The 20492-nt window shown below is 55.2% G+C and overlaps 1 protein-coding gene across 1 annotated transcript; it reads right to left on the bottom strand.

The window, feature by feature from the left end:
• Window positions 1–10179: 10179 nt before the first annotated feature.
• LOC136456164 (lycopene epsilon cyclase, chloroplastic-like) lies at window positions 10180–19722 on the bottom strand. The gene is made up of 10 exons (XM_066455949.1): window positions 19239–19722; window positions 12389–12560; window positions 12152–12287; window positions 11840–12053; window positions 11533–11676; window positions 11332–11439; window positions 11153–11249; window positions 10948–11076; window positions 10682–10814; window positions 10180–10573 (listed from the first exon to the last, which is right to left on the bottom strand). Exons 1-10 carry the CDS (start codon window positions 19551–19553, stop codon window positions 10408–10410), a joined length of 1614 nt encoding a protein of 537 aa, XP_066312046.1. The 5' UTR covers window positions 19554–19722; the 3' UTR covers window positions 10180–10407.
• Between the last annotated feature and the right edge of the window lie 770 nt (window positions 19723–20492).

The following is a 20492-nucleotide window of genomic DNA, read 5'->3' as shown; positions in this document are numbered from 1 at the left end:
TTGTAGATCGCCATCGAACTCAGAGTACGGCGTCTCAACGTACGGGGCAATTCATAACTCGTTGTCGATCAAGTGATGAAGGAGTTGAACTGCCATGACCCCAAAATGGAGGCGTACTATAAACTGGTACGTCGCCTTGAAGACAAGTTCGACGGTCTCAAACTCAACCACATCACGTGTAAATTCAACGAGGCCATGGATGAACTAGCAAAGATGGTGTCGATGCAGGACCCGGTCCCCCCGAACGTCTTCGCCAGAGACCTCCACAAACCATCCATTGACTACGCCTCGGTGGTAGAAGAGGGCCCAGCGGTCGAGCCCCCCATAGGGCTCAAGGCCCCCTCTATTGCCGAGACTCCTTCGGTCGAGCCTGAGGTCATGGAAGTCAACACGGAGCCTCCCGAGGCTTACCAGGGCATGGACTGGCGAGTCCCATTCCTTGATTGCCTCGTCCGAGGAGAGCTTCCCGCAGACAGGACCGATGCTCGATGGCTTGCTCGGCGAGCCAAGACTTATGTTCTCAGCGACGGCAAATTATACAGGCAAAGTCCATCTGGCGTCCTCCAACGATGCATCACTACCGAGGCGGGTCGAGCCCTACTTTGGGATTTGCACGTGGGAGCCTGTGGGCACCATGCAGTGCCTCGAAAGCTCGTCGAAAACACTTTTTGCCAAGGGTTCTACTGGCCAACGACTATTGCTGACGCCACCAAGCTAGTACGCTCCTGCGAGGGATGCCAGTACTACGCGTAGCAGACGCATCTCCCGGCCCAAGCTCTCCAAACCATCCCCATCACATGGTCGTTTGCCGTGTGGGGGCTCGACATGGTTGGGCCTCTGCAGAAGACCCCAGGGGCTTCACCCATCTACTAGTAGCAATCGATAAGTTCTCCAAGTGGATCGAGGCTCGTCCAATCAATCGAATCAAGTCCGAGCAAGCAGTGCTGTTCTTCACTGATATCATCCACAGGTTCGGGGTTCCAAACACCATCATCACCGATAATGGGACACAGTTCACCAGCCACAAGTTCCTGACGTTCTGCGACGACCACCACATCCGTGTGGCCTGGTCGGCCGTAGGACATCCTAGGACAAATGGCCAAGTAGAGCATGCCAACGGCATGATCCTACAAGGCCTTAAGCCAAGAATATACAACCGGTTGAAGAAATTTGGCAAGAAATGGCTTACTGAACTCCCATCGGTCATCTAGAGCGTGAGGAACACCCCGAGCTGAGCCATGGGGTTCACACCGTTCTTCCTGGTCTATGGGGCCGAGGCCATCCTCCCCACTAACTTGGAATATGGTTCCCCGAGGCTACAGACCTATAATTAGCAAAGTAACCGCACCGCCCGTGAAGATGCCCTCGACCAACTGGAGGAAGCTCGAGACGTTGTGCTACTACATTCGGCCAAGTACCAGCAAGCCCTACGACGCTATCAAGCCCGGCGCATTCAAAGCCAAGACCTAAAAGTGGGCGACCTGGTGCTGAGGCTAAGGCAGAGCAACAAGGGCCGCCACAAGCTAACGCCGCCATGGGAAGGACCATACATCATCGCCCAAGTGCTGAAGCCCGGAACCTACAAGCTAGCCAACGAGAAGGGCGAAATCCTCACCAACGCTTGGAACATAGAACAGCTACGTCGCTTTTACCCTTAAATTTCCAAGCATTGTATACATTGTTTCTCGAAATACAATTAAGAAGCGTTCTTTAGTTGTTCTAATCTTTCGAGAAACCCCCGAGCCCATCAAGGGCCTCAGCGATATGATAACTCCATTAGGGAGACACAGCTCTGCCTCTGTAGAACCGAGCCTCCCTCGGGGGCTAGAAGGGGGGGGGACTCCCCCCTAAGTCCCACGTATCATTTTTTAGTCATTTTTAAAAAAAAATTCTACGCCAAACTCTCTATCACGCTCTAACAAATCAATTATAAAAGACCTAAGGACCGAAAGTCTATCTTAGAGCCAAAAGGCTGGCCGTGTCGTGAGATGGCCTACGCCTTTGGGCTACGATACTCCCTCACCACCTTTTTGTCCTAAGGGTAGCTTAGGCTCCGAGGAAGTTTTTGCAAGCAATATGTTCAGAAACAAGACAGAGGGCAGAGGCTCGGAAATACAATAAAAAACGATTAAGAAGCGTAGACGCATAAGTACTTCAAAAAGGCCTCGACAGGCCACCAACGTTATGATACGGTAACGTAATCCCTAATTTATTTATATGGCCTCTTGGGCCCAGGTCAAAGCTCAGGGTCTCCAGCATCGGCGGACGGTGGGGGAGGGACCACCTCCTCTTCAAATAGCTTGACCAGCACTGTGCCAGGGCCCTCAACTGCCTCCACCAGCTTCGTGACCTCCTTGTTGGCCTCCTCATCATCCTCGGGCAAGACATAGCCGTCACTGACGGCCTCGAGGTCGATGCCAGCGTAGTGCGAGGAGACGACAGCCAGGGCACGCTTGACGCCCGTGTGCAGCACCCCCCGAAGTCGCTCGCGCACTTGGCCGCTCAACGCAACCAAGCGGCTCCTAAGGGAGCTACCCGACTGGGCCCCCTCAACCTCCAAGGCCTCACACATGGTACGGACAGCACTCTGCAGCGCGTTGTGCTCCCCGATCTCGGCCTCGAGCACCGCCTACGCTACGACAGAGGCCTCGGCTACCCAGGTGACCTCCTTCTCCAACTCTGTGCCAAAACAAACAGAATGGGGTTAAGCGCAAGGAAAACAAGCCAAATAGGGGCGGAGGCCTATGGGACTCACCCTCAGCTTTCTCTTCCCGGCGCTGGGCCTCGACCCGAGAGGCCTCGGCTTTCTCCTTCTAGCCCTAGACCTCGACCTGAGAAGCCTTGGCCGCACTGGAAGCCTCTTTCTCTAGCTCTGCATCACACTAGGGAGTTAGGGGTCGAACACAAGAAAAACAAATAAAACACGAGGAACAGGACTCACCCTCGACCTTTCCCTTCTAGACCACAGTCTCAGCCCAAGAGGCCTCGACCACCTTGAGGGCCTCTGCCAGGGCACCCTTCGTCAGCAAGTGTGCACCCTGCTCTGCCCCCAGCTACCCAGCAAGGGCCTTGGCAGAGGCCGTCGCTTCTTCAGCCCAAGACCCAAAGGCGTCCCGATCGCCGGCCACCCGGGTCAGCTCCTCCTCCAGCTCCTTGACCCGCACCACCAAAGGGGCCACCTACTCCTAAGCCGTGGCCACCTCGGCCTTCATATCGGCACAGCGAAGGCAGAGGTCCTCCACCTCCATGCTCCGCGCCGACAGAAGCTCGTTGGCGTCGGTGAGCAAGCCCTTCTGCCGCTGGAGCTGGTCCTAGACGTCCCTCTCCTATTGGAGAAATAATGACTTCCCGAGGGACTGGGTCTCAAGCTCGTAGATAGGCAAAATAGGGATCATTCACTGCGAGAAAACTCAGAAAAAGACGACACAACATGAGAAAAGAAGGCATGAACCTAGGTGACCCTGGGTAGATCATCAGCCATGACAGACAACGTTGTCCACAGCGACCGCTCAGCCAGCTGGCGGTATTGTTCGAAGGTGTCCCAACACCCCCCCTCGACCGTGTCCTCGAGGGCGAACAGAGGCTCGCCCTTAGGGTTGTCACGGCTCTGCCACAAGACATGCAGGTGATCCCACCCACAGGGCTTGGGTCATACCTGCACGAGGGCCAAGCTTCCCTCGCCCAAGGTCGGAGCCGGCTGCTCCAGAGTGCCGATCGCCTCGGCATCAACCACCTTCTTCACCCGAGAAGTATCATCGGAGGAGATCGAATGGACCTCCACTTCCCGGGCGCTCTCCTGCAATGGCAACGGGCCTTGGACCGGCGACGGTATTGAGGCTTGCCCCGCCTCCGCCTCCACTTCTTGGGCCACCGGCTTCACCGCACTCACGCCGGTCCCCGCCACCCCGGCCTCGGTGGTATCGGGGGCTTCGGTCCCTGCCACTTCAGCCTCGGTGGTCCTGGGTGCCTCGGCCTCTGTCGCCTCAGCCTCAGAAGTCTGGGGGGGGGCCTTTGTCTAGCCCTTGGTGGCCTCAGCAACTGAGGGCGCCTCGGCCCCATCTGACTCACGGGCCTCGGCCTCATGGAGCATAGGTGTTTCCTCCCCTGCATGCTCCCTGGCCGCCCTGGTAGCCTCCCCCTGGGTGACTAGCTCCTTCGGGTTAGCCCTCACCGATGCCATGCCGCACTGTACGGCGGCCTGCGCCTCCACCACCTATTGAGCGGTGGAGCCCGTGCTCACCTTGAGCGACTTATGCGGTGCTAGGGCAGGCACCTCCGCCTGACGCTTTCGACTGAAGGCAAAACACCCACTTGGTCAGCATATGACCGTAAAGTGAGCGGGAGACGATACAAACTCCGTTGAAAAAACACTCACCTCGAGCGGGGATACAACCGCTTCGGCACCACGACCCTCCTCTACAACGGCGGTGGTGGCGGCGATGGCACGGCCTCTATATCCGCTGGTGCCGGCCGGCCCTCGCCGAACTCCAACGCCCCCTTGATCCTCTATGGGGGCAGTTGCGTCACCCCCGCCGCCACCTGCTCCACCTTTGCCGTCGAGCCCATCGGGCTGACGGCGCGTTTTCCTAACGCCCGTGCCTCGGACATGTCAGCCTCGGCCTCGGGGCAGGCGGTTGCCGGCCCCGAGGCATCCGCTCCTCCCCCTAGAAGTGCCGGGCTGCTCGTCGATGTCACGAGCGTTGTCTCCCCGACATCAGGGAGATGGTCCAGGGGACCCCGCCCCATCTCGCTCTCGTCATCTCCGCCCGAAGAATCCGTCGACAGCGACGAGGATGGAGACGCCTCCACCGGGAGACCGTCCTGCCTCTGCTATCGGCGGCACTTCTCCAGTCCCTCGCACTCAAGGATCTTCCTCGTGCTTTTGCCCCCTTGGCGTCCTTCCTCTTCTTCTGTGCCTCGACGTGCGCCCAGTTCATCGCCTGCCGCTCTGCGTCCTTAGGAACAGGCGGCGGGGAGGCTCGCACATCTCTCATCCCCTGTAGGAACAGCGAACACAAATAAGGAACCAAAAAATAGTAAGGAACAAGGAGGCCTTGGGGGCCGCAATAGCGTGTGACTTACCAGAGAAAGGTACCCCCACGATGGGCGTATCACAAACGGGGTCAGACCACTGATCTTCAGTCGCCCCTCCACCGTCTCTCTCACCCAATGAAGAATCTCCTCATCGGAGAGGGCGAAGGCGGACATCCGGATGCCCTCGATCGGCTCATCTAGTCTCATCTCGAACAGGCACCGCCGCCAAGCCATCAGCGGCAGCACCCTCTGGTGGTGGAAGGCCGCCACAACCACAGCCGTCGTGAGGCCACGGCCGCACAGCCTCTCCAGTCCCTCCAGGAGCAGCTGCAACCTAGGCTGATCCTCCTTCAGGACGCCATACCTCCACGTCTCCGGCTAGCTCTCCACGACCCACCCGGTGTAGGGGGGAAGTCCACCGTCGTTGTTGCGAAGGTAGAACCAGCTGGTGTACCAGTGGCGATTGGTTGACGTGAGCTAGGCCAGGATGTAAAGGTGCTGCTGGTCCTGGCGCACTTGGAGAGTGTGGCCGCCGGCCCTCACCGCCTTCCTCGTGCCTGTCGTGCCCATCGGCTTGGTGGTATGCCCCGCCCGGAAGAGGTGGAGCCACAGCTCCCAATAGGGAGCGATCCCTAGGTACCCTTCGTAGATGGCGACGAAGATGGTCGCCTACGCGATGGAGTTGGGGTTGAAGTTGTGGAGCTCCATGCCGTAGTAGTGCGGGAGCGCCCGCATGAACCGGTCCACTGGCAGGCCAAGACCGTGCTTGTGAAAGGACACAAAGCTCACAACATAGCCATCACGTGGCCTCGGCTTCGGCTCACCCAATGGAGCAATCCACTCTAGCCTGTTGGGGTCGGTAACCGGACGGAGAAGGCCATCATCGACGAGCGACTGGAGCATCTCCACGGATACGTCGGACCGACCCCAAGCATCTGCCTCAATGACAACAGTGCCGGCCATGAGTGCAATGGAGAATGCAACTACGACAGTAAGCCTCTCCCTCTCTGCCTCGCCCTTCTCCCTTCTTCTCCCCGGTGCTCTCTGTTCCTAGCGACGGCTCGAGGGTGGCAAAGGCGAATGCAGGCAAGGTAAGGAGGGGAGGGGCGAGGCTCATCACGTATTTATGCAGGAAGGGGGGGAAACGCGCGGACGATGAAATCGAGGAAGTTTCCCTTAGATCCGGCATAGTTAATCTAGATCCGATTTAACCGCCCATGCACCCATCTTTTCCTTATTAATCGTGCGAACAGTTATGTCCCATCCGCGGACAGAGCGTCACAACCGACCGTAGCAGTGGTAGGCGCCGTTCTGCCTCCCCAAGAAAATCACCTCAAAAGGCGCGCCTGCCATTGTCAAGCCGATGGGGGGGAATATCCCCCACTCGATTCCTTTTAGATGAAGGAACTAGGCACCGAGCCCGTTACAGTCCAGGGGTTCAAAGGCTGGGCCCCTAAGGGTTTCGACAGCCGCCCTAGGCAACAGAGTCAGGGATGACTACGGGCGAGCCCATATAGAGCCGAGGCCCAAGCAAGCGAAACGCTTGGGATGCCCTAAGTCATGTCCGAGACCGACAGGGAGGTCTCCAAATGGGATTCTACCGTAGGGAGGCACCGAGCCACCGGGGCCCATCGAACGGCCCCGGCAACCACTAGAGAAGCCCTCTGGTACTCTTGGAGTGCGTCTCTAGACCGCTAGCCGACCCCTATTGAATGGGGCATGGGCCTCCACTCAGACTTACCCGATAACAGCTCACCGAAAGTGTCACCGCTCACGCCCACTAAGGGTAGCTTGGCATATTCCACCCCTCCTTCCGAACAAAAAGGATGCGCGAGGGTCGCACAAAAAGCCAGGGGAACCCCTGACGGCACTCTCGCTCTGTGCAGAGGCTAGGGGGCTCTTCCTGCAAACTTGCCGAGACCCAGCGACCTAGGCTCGCAAGCGAGGGCTCGGCAAACAACCCCTCCTTCTGAATGAAAAGGATGTGCGAGGGTCGCACAAAAAGCCAGGGGAACCCCTAATGGCACTCTCGCTCTGTGTAGAGGCTAGGGGGCTCTTCCTACAAACTTGTCGAGGCCCAGCGACCCAGGCTCACACTCGAGGGCTCGGCAAACAACCCCTCCTTCCGAATGAAAAGGATGCATGAGGGTCGCACAAAAAGCCAGGGGAACCCCTGATGGCCCTCTCGCTCCGTGCAGAGGCTAGGGGGCTCTTCCTACAAACTTGCCGAGACCCAGCGGCCTAGGCTCGCACTCGAGGGCTCGGCAAACAACCCCTCTATCTGAACGAAAAGGATGCGCGAGGGTCACCTGAAAAGTCAGGGGAACCCCTGACGGCCCTCTCGCTCCGTGCAGAGGCTAAGGGGCTCTTCCTGCAAACTTGCCGAGACCCAGCGGCCCAGGCTCGCACTCGAGGGCTCGGCAAACAACCCCTCTGTCCGAACGAAAAGAACACGCGAGGGTCGCCCGAAAAGTCAGGGGAACCCCTGATCGCCCACTCATTTCGTGCAGAGTCTCGGGGGCTCTTCCTACAACCAGGTCGAAGACAAGCAACCCGAACTCATAGGGAAAAATGCGATAAAGGGCACCAAGCCCGTTATGGTCCAGAGGTTTGAAGGCTGGGCCCCCGAGAGTTTCGATAGACGCCCTAGGGCAACAGAGTCATGGACGACTATGGGTGAGCCCGTACAAGGCCGAGGTCCGAGCAAGCGACTACTCGGGACGCCCTAAGTCGTGTCCGAGACCGGCAGGGAGGTCTCCGAATAGGATCCCACCGTAGGGAGGCGTCGAGCCACTGGGGCCCATCGAACGGCCCTGGCACCCACTAGAGAAGCCCTCTGGTACTTTTGGAGTGTGTCTCTGGACCGCTAGCCAACCCCTATCGAATGGGGCATGGGCCTCCACTCGGACTTACCCGATAATAGCTCACCGGAGGTGTCACTGCTCGCGCCCACTAAGCCTGGGCAAAATACCCGATACCCATTACCCGTACCCGAATTACCCGAACCCAGACCCGAATTACCCGAACCCGAGGTACCCGATCCCAAATTCGGATAGCGATTTTGATTACCCGAAATTAGTTTGGATAATTCGGGTAATATCCCCCGGTACCCAAACTACCCGAACTACCCAAAGATTTGTTTTTGTCTTTGTATTTATCATGTGTTGTTAGCTGAACCATTTAACTTATCACTTTATTAGAATATAATTCTCTCTATTTGAATGAGTGACTGTAATATATTATTCTCTACAAATTGCTATTGAAATTCTATACAAATTGCTGCTAAAATTATGTATAGATCGCTACTAAAATTTAGTGTAGTTTGTTGTTTTCTGTAAATTTGGGTATATCGGGTAATACCCGAACCCGAATTATCGGGTACCCGAATTTGCGGGTAGTGTTTTTTCGGAGGTAATATCGGGTAGCAATTTTCATTACCCGAATTTTGAATTACCCGAATTACCCGACCCGAAAAAATCGGGTAACCCGAACGCCCAGGCTTAGCGCCCACTGAGGGTAGTATGGCACCCCTTCCTTCCGAACGAAAAGGATGTGTGAGGGCCGCATAAAAAAGACAGGGAAACCCCTGGTCGCCCTCTTGCTCCGAACAGAGGCTCGAGGGCTCTTCCTGCAACCAAACCGAGGCTCAGCGACCTAAACTCGCACTCATGGGCTCGGCAAACGCAATAAAACCCCTCGCACAACGTAAGAAAAGCCCCTGAAGGAATCAATTCATTCCTCTAGGGCCTCGGGGGCTACACCCGGCGGGTGCGCTCACGCGCACCCACCGAGGCCTCGAGTACGAAACACCATCAGGAGCTGCCGCGAGCCGAGTCTCATCAAAACCTCAGGGAGAGCGCTCACACTCTCCCTGAGGTTCGGGGGCTACTGTCGGGTACCATAAGAAGGGGTCTCCTAAGCAAAAACTGAAAAACCGCTTAGACCCCGTCAGAATCAAAGCCAAGAGACAACTATCGGCTAACCTCCGGCCTTGTCCGAGGCCACTGACCCTCCGCCTCGCTCGAGGCCTCGCACGAAAGGCCTCGGACGGCCTACCGATTCTCCGCCTCGCACGAAAGGCCTCGGACGGTCTACCGATTCTCCGTCTCGCCCGAGGCCCCACGCGTAAAGCCTCGGACGAGATGCCGATTCTCTATCTCGCTCGAGGCCGGCTCGGCAATAACCCCGTCGCCTCTGCCTCGACCGATCTCCCCAACAGAGCGTCGCGTCCAATTAATGCGACCAATCACTCCCGCAACATCAGACGGATGACGACTCGACATAGCAAAGCAGCCGACAAGACGGGAAGTCGCATCAGCACCATACCGTCCGAGACAGGACAGGACAGGGTAGGGGTTACCGGCCGCTGTGCTCGGTAGTGTGCCCACGACCGGCGCCCGCACTGCACTGTGCTACCTAACCCCTGCTCTAGGAACGATGCGGCGTGGGGAGTCAAGTCCGGGTCACTATAGCCTCAGAATCAGTGTACAGGACCAACTGCTCCCTCCACGCCTCGGCAATCTACTTCAGGGTCTCGGCAACCTCGAGATTCGCGCCCGCCGAGCCCCCCACTATGGCTCGGCCTCGGCACCAACTGAGCCTCGGCTCTTCACGCGGTCAACACACAGCGACCGGCACGTCGCCCGCCAGGCCCTGCGTCAAGCTATCACTGGAGCTCCCACGTCGCACGAGATCGGATGTGACCGACGCGTTGCTCCAGCACTTCAAGGGCAGGACCACTCCATCGACCATGCCACCACAGTAACAGGCTACAGGGCTCGGACGTGCCGCCTCTGTTCGCACGACGCCACGTAGCTAACACATGTATCACCCCTATCCCCCTTCGACTATAAAAGGAAGGGACCGGGGCCGTTTCTAGAGGGAGGCACACGAGCGCACGAGATAGACGAACACGCATAGGAAGAGGAACAGACGAACTCACTCACGCACAAGCAACACTCTGTGACACACACGCTTCCCCGCGGCCTGAGATCAACATCTCAAGCAAGTCACATTGCTCCACATAGAGACCTGGGACTAGCTCCCTCTCTCGCCCTGCTTGTAACCCCCTACTACAAGCACCTCGGTGCAAGGAATACAAGATCGATCTCTCAGACTGGACGTAGGGCACCTATTGCCTGAACCAGTATAAACCTTGTGTCTCTTTACATCACCATCCGGGATTGGGGGCACGCAGTTCATTTTCACTAGTTGGTTGAGGGCCCGCCGGTCCAAAACACCGACATATAACGTTGCTGGTAACCCCTAGATCCGCCGCCATAAGAAAAGGAACCCCGCAGATCCCCTCTAACTTATTTACAACTACAAAACTGTACAGTTTCTAAGAGTTCTTGCAGCCTGGTGCAGAAGGTTTTATAAGGTCAGGTAGGTCTTGATCATGGTTGAGCCAGTCGGGTCAGAGAGGAGATGTCTGACGAGGTTCATTCGCAATTGATTTGGAGCTATGGCAAACATGTAGAATGAAAATAGTATGAGATCGACGGATGAAAGGGTTGAGCCAAGAAATCCCCGCCACATCCTGTTGAAGGAAAAAAAATGTGGTTATCAAAACTTTATGGAGGTAGTAACCTCCAACACACTGAATTTCTCTGAAAATAGACAGAAACAGGGCAAAAAGTGCAACTACCATTTCGGCACCCTGAAAAAGGCTTCAAAGAATGTTTGTATGCCTTCATTATTCAATTGGATTATCAACGCTAATCCGAAAAGGAAGAAGGATCGCTGACGTTTCCTTTCTTGAGGCCATAGTGTTCTCCATGCTGAAACATCATATAACAATTAGTCGCAGAAAGTTTTGCTAACGTGTCTGGACTTTACACAGTAAAACTGTTTCTTGTCCTGGAGCTGTGTAATAGTACAACCGAGTTGAATAAATACCAGAAGAATGCTTACCAAGCATTGATGGACTGTAATCTTGAGAATTTCCAAGCAAATATTCTGCAGGAACTCGGTTTCTTAAGATGTCGGATATCACAGAAGCATATCTTGGAGCCTCAGACAAAGATCTGACCACTGAGTACCCTATGGATTTTGTGAAACGTTGTCAATAAACGCAAGGAAGAAACTGGTGTGTGAAAAATTGATGATTTTTCTGTACCCGTTGCAGGATGCACCATACTCGCTGCAGCACCAAATGCAAGATTTTTTTGATCTGTGTTTGGTAAGGACCCTCCAACAGGAATGTAGGACCATTCCTGAAACCAAGAACATTTTTCAGTTTGTTTTCAGACTATAAATGAGTGATAAATTAAGAATTGTCGACCCTTAACTTCTTACCTCCTCATAAACTTTCAGGATACGAACTCCCATCATATTCAACCGATACATCAGCCTCTTCTTAAGTAGATCAAACGACATAGCATCTTTAGAAGCTAAGCATGTTTCCTGTGATAAGGTATTTTGTCACAAATTTTGAAAATTTGAAGTATGGGATTGCTGGTTGCTGAATCACAGAGGTAACAAAAACTCTGTACCAACCTCAAAGAAAACTCGTGTGGATGACATGGGCATAGCATACAGGAAAGTAGGATTTTCTTGTTCAGTGTGTGAGAATTCCTCTTTGAAACAATCTCTGTAGTCCATGAAAACCATTATGCTGGGATCATATGGATTATTTTCCACCTGAAATTTTCAAACAATTTTGAAATAACGAACATCTAGTACCTAAATGATATATTGAAAATTTCATCTAGAAATTTATTGAGCAAACAGGTCTGTCTAATTTGTGAAACAAATTTTAACAAAAAAAAAATTAAAATGAACAGATTCTTCAGTCTTTGTGTACCTCAACTTCAACTCCGTATGCAGTTTGCACACAAACACGGGGACCCCCAACCTCATACTCTAGAAGCCTACCAGATGCTGCCCCCGAAGCAACAATGGCAAGCCTGCAAATTATCTCACGACTCTTATCACAACAGACTACTCTGTGTCCATCTGGAGATTCTATGATCTTGTCCACTTTGGAGTTCAGGTATGTCACGCCAGCTTCATAGCATCTGCGAATTATTTAAGTGTTGCTACTTGTCAATTATATTATATCACCATGCTTGGAAAAGATACTTCTGAATCCCAATATTGCCACATTAAGATTTACCTTCTCAGCAGCTCCTCATGGAGCAAGTCACGGTGCACCCTGCCATAAGAACGGCCAATCAGTATAGGCTTGTTATTGTCTAGGTAGACAATAGTATCCTTCCAGACGTGCTCGATACAACTCTCTAGACCAAGATCTAGACAGTAAACGAGAAACATAAGTACCATCATGTTAAGTTATGCGGACAAAGATGTTATGCAGACACTCTGCATTTTAACAATGCAAATAATAGCATACCTTTAAATTCATCCTCCCACACACCATAGTTATTTGTGAATGGAAGGTCAGGCCCAATGAGACCTACAGTGAGACCTTTCTTAGCTGACTCTGAAGCTAGAGAAAGACCAGCAGGACCACAACCAATGATAACCAAATCAAGTACTGTGTTTTTATCAGATATGGGCAATAGCTGCAAACAGAACATAAGACCACACAGTTAATTTTCGTTGGGATACAAAGACAGAATACACATAGTTTATGGCACACGTATTCAGGAAAAAAATAATGGCACAAAGGCTCTATTTGAAGCTCTGCTGTTCTGTGCAGTTCTAGACAAAATTCCATGGTTTTGAGGCAACAAAATACCTGTGCCTAGAGTACTCCACCTGACTGCTCAAATTATAGCAAGTCAGCTATGTGACATTAGACTGGCCCAGAGAACTCAATATTACTGTGTGATCAGGCAAAAAGCTACCGTGTTATGGTGGGGAAGACTTATGCAAGGCGCAACAACACAAGGGCCTGAATCGGACCAGACGTGGTCACCATCGGCTGTCGTATTCAGGCTCATCTAGAGTCCCAGCATTTGGGTTAGGGTCTTAGAAGATTTGGTCCAGATTTGTAGGAGTCTGTTAGCGTCAAGAGTCTAGTATCAGGGTCGAGTTGTAAGGACTATAAGAGTCCAACTCCATTAAGGAAAGAATAAGCCTGGGATTGTGACTACAAGTCACCCTTGGGCGCCCGGCATCCTTTCCCTGTTCATCGTCATCTATTGCCAGCAATCACGGCTCCTCCCCGCCGGATCCTTGCACGCTCTCACATCCATCGATCTCCTCCGTACTTCCTCCGGAGTAAAGCCCGACGCCATACCAACCTGGTATCAGAGACCATGGCGACCTCCGGGGACTCATCGGCGCCGGTCCCTCCTTCCTCCGCTGCTCCCACGACCTCCGCCGTGCCACGATCCGCCGTGTTGCTGCCGATAGTTGCCACATCGGGCACCCTTGTGCCCACTGTGCCGGCCGCGGCTCAACCCTTGTCCACCGCGGAGGCGCTCCAGGCGCTGACACAGGCCATCGCGGGCCTCCAACTCCAGATGACAGCCGTCAACCACCACCTGGTGGACCAGGGTGCCCGGCTTTCGGCGCTAGACGGCCGGCCAGCATTCCCGCAATTCGGGTTGCCGGGGTTCGGTGGGGTCCCAGCCCTACCCGCGGCATCCGCTCCGGTGATCACCGACGGCGCTGCGGCGTCCACGGAATCCGCCGTGGCACCACCGCCGTCTGTGCCATTATCATCTCCAACGGTGCACGGATCGCGGCCACCTGCTCCACCGCCTTCGACGGGTGTGCCGATCACCCAGATTAACTTTCCGCACTCACCGTCACCGCTGCCTGTGTTCTCATCTACAGGACTGCCCTATGCCTCGGCACCGACGTCGCACATGTCCTCGATGCTGTCACATATTCCATCACCGCCGGAGGTGGAGGGCGTGGCTGTACCAAAGTACCACAAACTCACGTTCGCCACCTACGATGGCAAAGAGGACCCGCTCGGCTGGCTCAACAAGTGTGAGCAGTTTTTCCGCGGCCAGATGACACGGGAGGTGGACAAGGTCTGGCTCGCATCGTATCACCTCACGGGCGTGGCTCAACAGTGGTACCTCGTCTTGGAAGGCGACATAGGCCGCCCCGCGTGGCTGGATTTCCGTCGCATGTGTCAGCAGCGCTTCGGGCCGGCCCTCAGCACCAACCACCTCGCCGACTTGGCGCGGCTGCCGTTCGGAGGATCAGTGGACGCGTACATGACGGAGTTTCAAGCCCAGGCCGCACACGCCGGCGACCTGTCTACGTTGTAGAAGGCGCAGCTGTTCACCGGCGGTCTGCCAGAACACATCCGCGTCGACGTCGAGCTCCTCGAGCCCCAGGACCTGCAGCATGCCATGCGGCTTGCGCGCGCTTATGAGCGCCACAACGCCTCGCAGGCCCCTGCCTTGCCGGCACCGCGCTTGGCGCGCCGACCTATTGGCGCACCAGCCGCGCTGCCTGCACCAGCCATCTCCAGCGCCAATTCTTCGGCATCAGCGCCACGCACGTTCAAGCACCTCACACCGGAGGAGATGGCGGAACGGCGAAAGATGGGCCTATGCTACAATTGCGATGAACAATACATAAGGGGGCACAAGTGTGCCAGGCTCTTCTACCTCGAGGCCTCAGATTACATCGTGCAGGAGCAGGATGACACGGAGGACACCCCGGCTGCACCGCCATTCGACCCCGACGCGCCTATGATCTCTCTGTCTGCCATCACGGGCATCCGGGCCGAAAAGACCATGCAGCTCCACGTCCACATTGGCGCGCACCAGTTCACCGCACTCCTGGACTCCGGTTCAACTCACAACTTCATCAGCACAGAGGCGGCTCAGCGCGCGGACCTACAGCTTCAGGACAGCCACGGTGCACAAGTGGTTGTGGCGAACGGGGATCAAGTCGCGTGCCGTGGTCTCGCCCGCAACGCTAGGATCGAGATCGGCGATGAAGTCTTCCCAGTGGACTGTTTCTCCATCCCACTAGAGTGCTACGACATGGTCCTGGGGATCGCCTGGCTCAGGACCCTGGGGCCGATCCTGTGGGACTTTGAGGGACTTCGCATGGCGTTCGTCCTCCACAGCCGCTGCGTCCTGTGGACGGGCATTGGCTCGCCAAGCGCCGGCCGTGCCGAGCAGCTTCTCTCCGGCCACATCTTCACTGACAAGGGGGCGGAGCCAGTCCTCCTGGATCGTCTCCTCGATACCTACGCTGACGTGTTCGCGGAGCCCACAGGGCTCCCACCCACACGCCCCTGTAATCATCGGATACACTTGAAGCCCGGCACTGAACCCGTCGTTGTCCGCCCCTACAGGTATCCCCACCTCCAGAAGGATGAGCTGGAGAGGCAGTGTGAGGCAATGCTCCAGCAGGGGGTCATACGGGACAGCACGTCCCCCTTCTCCGCGCCGGTACTGCTTGTCAAGAAGCAGGACGGGACTTGGCGCTTTTGTGTCGACTACAGGTCACTCAACACCGTGACGGTGAAAGACAAGTTCCCGATCCCGGTCGTCGAAGAGCTTCTGGACGAACTCCATGGCGCCAAATTCTTCACCAAGTTGGACCTCCGTTCATGTTATCACCAGGTCCGTGTCGACCCTGCTGATGTGGCAAAGACGGCGTTCCGGACACACCACGGCCACTTCGAGTTCTTGGTCATGCCTTTCGGCTTGTCCAATGCGCCTTCGACGTTCCAGGTGCTCATGAACCTCGTCCTCAAGCCGTTCCTACGACGCAGCGTCCTCGTCTTCTTCGACGACATCCTCGTCTACAGTTCCACGTGGACCGAGCACCTGCAGCATTTCCACGCCGTCCTAGACGTCCTCCGCGAGCACCGACTGCATCTCAAGCGGTCCAAATGCTCTTTCGCTACCTCGTCGGTCCACTACCTTGGCCATGTCATCACGGCTGAGGGGGTGGCCATGGACATGACCAAGGTGGCCGCTGTACAGTCGTGGCCGCAGCCGCGTTCGGCATGCAACCTTCGCGGTTTCCTCGGGCTAGCCGGCTACTACCGCCGGTTCATCAAAGACTATGGCACCATCGCCGCCCCATTGACGCAGCTCTTGCGGAAAGAGGGGTTTCGGTGGTCAGACACCGCCGACGCGGCATTTACGGCCCTCAAGGCCGCGCTGTGTGCGGCGCCAGTGCTCCATCTCCCGGCCTTCAACGCCACGTTCGTCGTCGACTGCGACGCGTCCGGCTCAGGCTTCGGCGCCGTCTTGCATCAAGACGGGAATCCCATCGCCTTCTTCAACCGGCCCTTTGCGGCTCGGCACCTCAAGGCGGCTGCATACGAGCGCAAGCTCATCGGTCTCGTCCAAGCGGTCTGCCATTGGCGCCCTTATCTTTGGGGGCGCGCCTTCGTCGTCCGGACTGATCACTACGCCCTCAAGTTCATGCTCGACCAGCGGCTTTCGACAATTCTACAACATCACTGGGTGAGCAAATTGTTCGGGTATGATTTCAGGATTGAGTACCGCCCAGGCAAGGCGAACGTGGTGGCCGATGCACTATCCCGCCGCGACGGCGACACCCCGCTCTTGGCGGGTCTCTGCGACGCTGATGCGGCATCCTTCATGGCGCTCTCGGCTCCGAAGTTCCGGCTCTTCGATGACCTTCGCCAGGAGCTGGACAATGACGCCACATTGCGCACACGCCGCGACGCCGTGGCCGGCGGTGCGCACGAGGCCTCCTGGACCGTCCACGAGGGGCTCATACTCCATGACGGACGCGTCTTCGTGCCTGCTTTGTCTCCGCTACTGGATGACGTCCTCTAGCTCGCCCACACAGGAGCACACGAGGGCATCCCAAAGACTCTACGGCGGCTCCGTGCCGAGTTCTACATCGAGCATGATCGGAGCGTCGGCGGCGACTTCGTGCGTTCCTGCTCCACGTGCCAGCGGAACAAAACGGAGACGTTGCACCCCGCGGGACTGCTGCAACCCTTACCGGTGCCCTCGCGAGTCTGGGCAGATATCTCCCTCGACTTCATTGAGGCGCTTCCCAAGGTCCACGGTAAAAGTGTTCTCCTAACCGTGGTTGACAGGTTATGCGCACTTCATTCCCTTGGGCCACCCCTATACGGCATCGTCAGTGGCGCGAGCTTTCTTCCAGGACATCGTGCGCCTCCATGGATTTCCCGAGTCCCTCGTCAGCGATCGTGACCCGGTGTTCACGGGGCATGTGTGGCGCGATCTTTTTCGCCACGCCGGCGTCCAGCTTCGGATGAGCACTCCGTTCCATCCACAGACGGACGGGCAGTCCGAAGCGGTGAACAAGGCCATAACCATGTACTTGAGATGTCTCACTGGTGACCGCCCTCGCGACTGGCTGGACTGGCTGCCGTGGGCGGAATTCTGTTACAACACTGCATATCACACGGTGTTTCAGACTACTCCGTTTCAGGTGGTCTATGGTCGTCCTCCGCCCGACCTGCTGCCGTATGTTCCAGGGAAGGCGCGCACAGAGGCCGTCGACACCATGTTGTCCAACCGGGATGAGTTCTTGGACGAGGTACACGCCCGCCTCCTCCAGGCGCAGGAGTACGCTCGACGCTTCTATGACGCCAAGCACCGTGCCCTGGAGTTTGCCGTCGGGGACTGGGTACTGCTCCGCATGCTTCATCGACACACGCAGTCCCTAGTCCCTGGCGGTCGCGGCAAGTTGGGGCCCAAGTATGCTGGCCCTTTCCAGGTGATTGCGCGGGTGGGCGAGGTGGCCTACCGGCTTCGTCTTCCAGAGGGCGCCTGGATTCACGACGTCTTCCATGTCGGGGTGTTAAAGCCGTTCCGTGGTACACCGCCGACGTCCGAGCCTGTGCTTCCTCCACTTCGCCACGGCCGGCCTCTCCAACGACCGGAACGCATCTTGCGCTCTGAACTTCGTCGTGGCATCTGGCACGTCCTCGTCGAGTGGTCTGGCATGACTGCGTCCGAGGCAACGTGGGAGCCGGTTCCTCAGTTCCGGGAGGCCCACCCTTCCTTCCAGCTCGCGGACGAGCTGTTTTCCGAGGGGGGAGAGATGTTATGGTGGGGAAGACTTATGCAAGGCGCAACAACACAAGGGCCTGAACCGGACCAGACGTGGTCACCATCGGCTGTCGTATTCAGGCTCATCTAGAGTCCCAGCATTTGGGTTAGGGTCTTAGAAGATTTGGTCCAGATTTATAGGAGTCTGTTAGCGTCAAGAGTCTAGTATCAGGGTCGAGTTGTAAGGACTATAAGAGTCCAACTCCATTAAGGAAAGAATAAGCCTGGGATTGTGACTACAAGTCACCCTTGGGCGCCTGGCGTCCTTTCCCTGTTCATCGTCATCTATTGCCAGCAATCACGGCTCCTCCCCGCCGGATCCTTGCACGCTCTCACATCCATCGATCTCCTCCGTACTTCCTCCGGAGTAAAGCCCGACGCCATACCATACTGTCATACTCATACCATGTAAGGAACTAGTGAGCACAAAAAAAGAACGGTCATCAATGTGCTGGCACCCTAGTTCGTATAACTGACTTATCTTGTTAGAACTTAGAATAGTCCTGAGAAGTATGTGAGCAGTCTTTGTTCCCACGAATCACAGTAGATTGCGAGTTATCGACGGCAAAGTACAGTGCGGTGTGATATTCACTTTGTGAGGTACTGTCATTTTCTCATCAAATACAGTTTCAGAATATTTTAATTACATACATTTCCAAATAGGCACCATTCTTCTGGAAAACGGGGATAAATTACGTCAATCTACTGACTCGAAACATCTGGAACGCAAAACCAACCATATTAGCCAAGAAGGTCAAACACCGTGCCTACTGCCTACCACTAGGCGATCACCCTTCTTTTCAATGGACGTCCTTGTAGTTGTAGCCAAAGCACGTGAAGTACGGCTGCAGGACAACGATCGTGGTTCCATATTGAAATGTGCAGTATTTTTCTATGTTCTTTGAAGATTGCCCTACCATACTAGTTTGGCTATGGTTTTTCTCCCGGAAAAAGTAAGCAACAATAACTGATGGATAATAATAATAATGTAGCATAAAAAATGTTATGATTGTACTTTCAAATGGTAAAGAATGGTATGCAGTTGGAAAGAAAATGAGAAGCAAAACGCTTGATGTACGTCAAATTAAATACACGGTATGTGCATGATGTTATGGATTTGATCCTGTAAATACCCAAATACTACTGCAAGAAAGGGGACGAAATCTATAATTTATTTCCTTCATGTTAATCATGATCATTAGAACAATCTCCAAAATTGATTATAGAAATTAATAGTAGGAATCTAATCACCTTGGAAGCGATCTTGGACTGGCTTTCCATGGGCTTGGTGGCCTGCATTTGCACGTAAAGCAGCTCGCCACCGCCCCCCTTGCGGTAGTCCTCCTCGTCCGCGAACTCCACGCCGACTGCCGCCCCGACCGCCGCCGTCTCGTCGTGCTTCTCGGTCGCCACGCACCTCACCTTCGGTCCGCCCACTCGTCGGCTCCAGCCCGCCCGCCGCCACCTCTCCGCCTCCGCCTTCCGCGCCTTACCTCCGCCAACCGCCCCGCGCCGCAGCCCACGGCAGCCGAGCGGCGCGGAGATCGTCGCGCCCGAGAGGCCCATCGCGCTGCCCCTCCTCGGGCTCTCACTCTCACTATCTCTTCTCCTGGTGCGGCTCTCTTGCTTCGAATTGCGCGGTGATTGGTCGGCGGCGGCGGCGGCGAGGAGAGACTAACAGAGAGGAGTTGGCCGCTGCTGCTGTGCCGTTGTGGAGGGAGAGGAGCGGCCAGGCGTATCCCCGGATATGGCACGTGGCGGTCTTGGATTGGCCCAGTGCCCACGCGGCGTGGATATGGTTTTCGCTTTTTCCAGGAGGGCGCCGGGGGCGTGAGTCTCCGCCTCTCCGGCTGCGCTGCCAGTCCCGCGTGTCAGTGACTTGGTGCTTTCCAGTATTGTGCTCGGCTGTGATTTGGGTCGGATGCTTTTGAATTGGCTCCGAGCATTTATTGGGTCGGAATGTCTTCGCTACTTAAAAAGAAAAAGGAAATAAAAAAGTAATTTTAAACCTCTTAACTTTTGCGGTAGTATGATTTTCCCCCTTATTTGTTAAACCGAAATTTTAATGTTCTCTATTTTAAATCGTTTGTTTTTAGCCCTGAGTGTTTTTGGTTGGTAGTTTTGTACGACGAGACGTGGTTTATGATAGAGGCGTCTTTAGAAGAAAAAAAAAGGTCTCTAAAACTCGTTTTCTTTAGCAGTGATGGGTAACTAATTAGTCCAAATCTCAAACTTAAAATGCATCGTTCGTTCAAACTATGAATGTGTTCCTGAGTCCATGTGAACCACCATGTTATTGTGAATGTGTATTTTTTGTGAGTCTTCCATATGTGCTATCAAAAAGAAATTGCTCTCCTATCTGGCCACTGTACCAAAAAAAAACATGTGTTGAAGGGGAGAGTGAGCTGATGGGCGCTCGTGCCAGCCAAGGCAGCTACGGTTGGGGTGGCGCCCGGCAACATGACGATGGTGTTGAGGGGGGGACGGTGGAGCAGCACGAGCACA

Source organism: Miscanthus floridulus, chromosome 6 (genome assembly GCF_019320115.1).
Source record: "Miscanthus floridulus cultivar M001 chromosome 6, ASM1932011v1, whole genome shotgun sequence".
In the NCBI taxonomy this organism is placed as follows: domain Eukaryota; kingdom Viridiplantae; phylum Streptophyta; class Magnoliopsida; order Poales; family Poaceae; genus Miscanthus; species Miscanthus floridulus.
This window is presented reverse-complemented; position numbering and strand designations above follow the sequence as displayed.